Source organism: Cenococcum geophilum (genome assembly GCF_001692895.1).
Source record: "Cenococcum geophilum 1.58 unplaced genomic scaffold K441scaffold_6, whole genome shotgun sequence".
NCBI classification, from domain to species: Eukaryota; Fungi; Ascomycota; class Dothideomycetes; order Gloniales; family Gloniaceae; genus Cenococcum; species Cenococcum geophilum.
In genome coordinates this window covers 521,033-523,416 of record NW_027137564.1, presented here as the reverse complement: position 1 = coordinate 523,416, position 2,384 = coordinate 521,033, and the positions used below count along the sequence as shown (strand labels likewise).

Genomic DNA, 2,384 nt, shown 5'->3' with positions numbered 1-2,384 from the left:
TCCTATATCTAAGTGTGTTGACCCAATTGTAAAGCATTACTATGACCTTTACCGCACATGCAACCTTACCAAAAGGTAGCGCCACACTCTAAAACTTACGCATACCCATCTTACCATCAAAGACAATTGATTTTCCAACTTTTAAGACCTAATTCCTACCGCCTAGCGAGCTAGAGGTGGATTTATTTGTCATTTTACCCCCTTATCTTAACAGAAAATTTTCTTTAGGGGTGGTCCTAGCTTATAAGCGAGGCACGGACAGGAACACCAAAACCACTACTACTACTACTAATACTAATACTAATAGGGGCTAGTCTTTCTACTCCCTTTTAGCCTAATCTCCCCAGAAATCTTCTAGTAGGATTAGTAAGGAGAAAGGTATAAGGGTAGAAAAAAAAACTAGGAAACCCCCCTATAAGATGCCAAAGTCTAATAGGCATAAAAAAAAACCTCCTATAGAAATAAGTGATAATGAGTCTACGACTACATTCACTTTTTCTGCCCCTTCTCCTTCTCCTAGCCTATTTGGGATAGGAGAAAAAAGAGGACATTCTTAGTCTTCTACTAAAAAAGAAAACCAAAAACCTGCAAAAAAGACAATAAAATTAATAACTTTTACGGCTGGNATACCTAGTATATCTTTCCCTCCCCTTTCTCCTAAACAACACCTATAAAAGGCCCTAGAAAGCCTAATACAGGCCTATAAAGGGCTAGAAGAAGAAGAAAAAGAAGAAGAAAAAGAATAAGTTAAATAGCTAGAGGACTATATACGGAGTATTCTAGTAGGAGAAAATCCCTTTATAAAAGGAAAAGAAAAGGCAAAAGATATCCTATAAGGATTAGTTGAAGAAGTAAGAGCTCTCTGTAAGGAAGTAGCTCCTACTAAGAAAACCTACGCAGAGAGACTAAAGAAGAACCTCCCTTCCTCGTCCCCCCTACCCTCCTTACTAACACCATCTCCTACCCCTTCTACTTCTACTAGAAGTAAGAAAAAGAAGCTATAAGAAAGGAAGCTAGTCCTTATTATAGACCAAAAGGACTAACCTCTAAATACCTTCTCTATACGAAATAAAGTTAATTAACTATTTACATTAAAACTGCAAGTAAAAAAACCTGTTTTAGCATCTATAGCTAGAACTAAAGAAAAATAAAATATTCTTTTTATAACTACGGAAGAGTATAATGCGGATTTCCTAGTTAAATATAAGGAAATCTGGTATAATTGCTTTACTTTTTAAAGAGAACAAAAAACTAGAACTATGGGTTTAAATTATAGCCCTGGGTTCCTACCCTACCTTTCCTAGGAGAAGGAGGCTCTAAGCTTCTAAAAGAGAAGAAAATTGAGACCTTTAATCCTATAAGGATATAAGGACTACCTAGATGGATCTTATCTAGTGTAAAAAGACACGATCTATAGACCAGATTCGGCTCTATAGTTTTTACTATAGAAAATGAAGAAAAAAGACAAGAAATCCTTAAGTAAAAAGAGATATCAATTGCAGGTACAGCTACTAAGGTAGTAAAATACCTTAAAGTCTCTCCTACTACGCAGTGTACGAGCTGCCAAAAATTTGGCCATATAGGAGATAGGTGCTCTACTAGGGCCTGCAGATACTGTGCGGCTGCATATTTATCTAAAGACCATTCCTGTTCTACCTGTATAATAACAGGCAAGCCTTGCCAGCATACCACCCCTCTTTGCATTAATTGTAAAGAAAAACACTTTGCTAATAGTAAAGACTGCGAGACTCTTAAAGCTGCTAAACTAGTACGCGAAGAAGATTCTATGGAAGAATAAAAACAGATAGGATTCTAGAAGGAGGCAACTCCTACTAGGCTCTTAAAATGATATTAGAGAGCAAAAGGATAGAAATAAATTGTAAAAGGACAGGGACAGGGGTTAGGATTTCTTATAGTTTTTCTTACCATTTTCTCATTCCTTAGTAGTTGTAGTATCTTAGTATTTTACTAGGAAACTATAAACTCCTAATTTAGGGGTTTATAAACTACTAGGACATAGCTACTNGTATATATTAAGCTGCCTAGAAAGGATTTATGTATATAGAACTATAGCGCCATAGCCCAAGGCTGTATGCGTAGTATTGTACGTAGTATAATACAATGGATATATAAAAATAAAAAAAAATAAAAAAAGCATTACTGTTTTCTAAGATAGCGATAGAAGCCTATCACTACGGCAGTCGATATTTTAGGTGTAATGTCGTTATACGCAACCATACTAAGCCCATGCTTTTATAAGACGATTAAGTAATATAAAGTTAGAGCTTAAAGCAGATTTAAATATAGTTAACAGCTAGTTATATAACTAGATAGCTCGCTTAGGAATATAGTATATAGATAAGTAGAATAGATTCCAGCTTAAC

At 35.3% G+C, this 2,384-nt stretch overlaps 1 protein-coding gene across 1 annotated transcript; it reads left to right on the top strand.

Moving 5' to 3' along the window:
• Positions 1-1,489: 1,489 nt before the first annotated feature.
• On the top strand, positions 1,490-1,870 carry K441DRAFT_736065 (uncharacterized protein; the record flags this gene model as incomplete). The annotated part of the gene is made up of 1 exon (XM_067654307.1): positions 1,490-1,870. A coding segment is annotated over one exon (309 nt), but the record flags the coding sequence as incomplete, so codon positions are not given.
• Between the last annotated feature and the right edge of the window lie 514 nt (positions 1,871-2,384).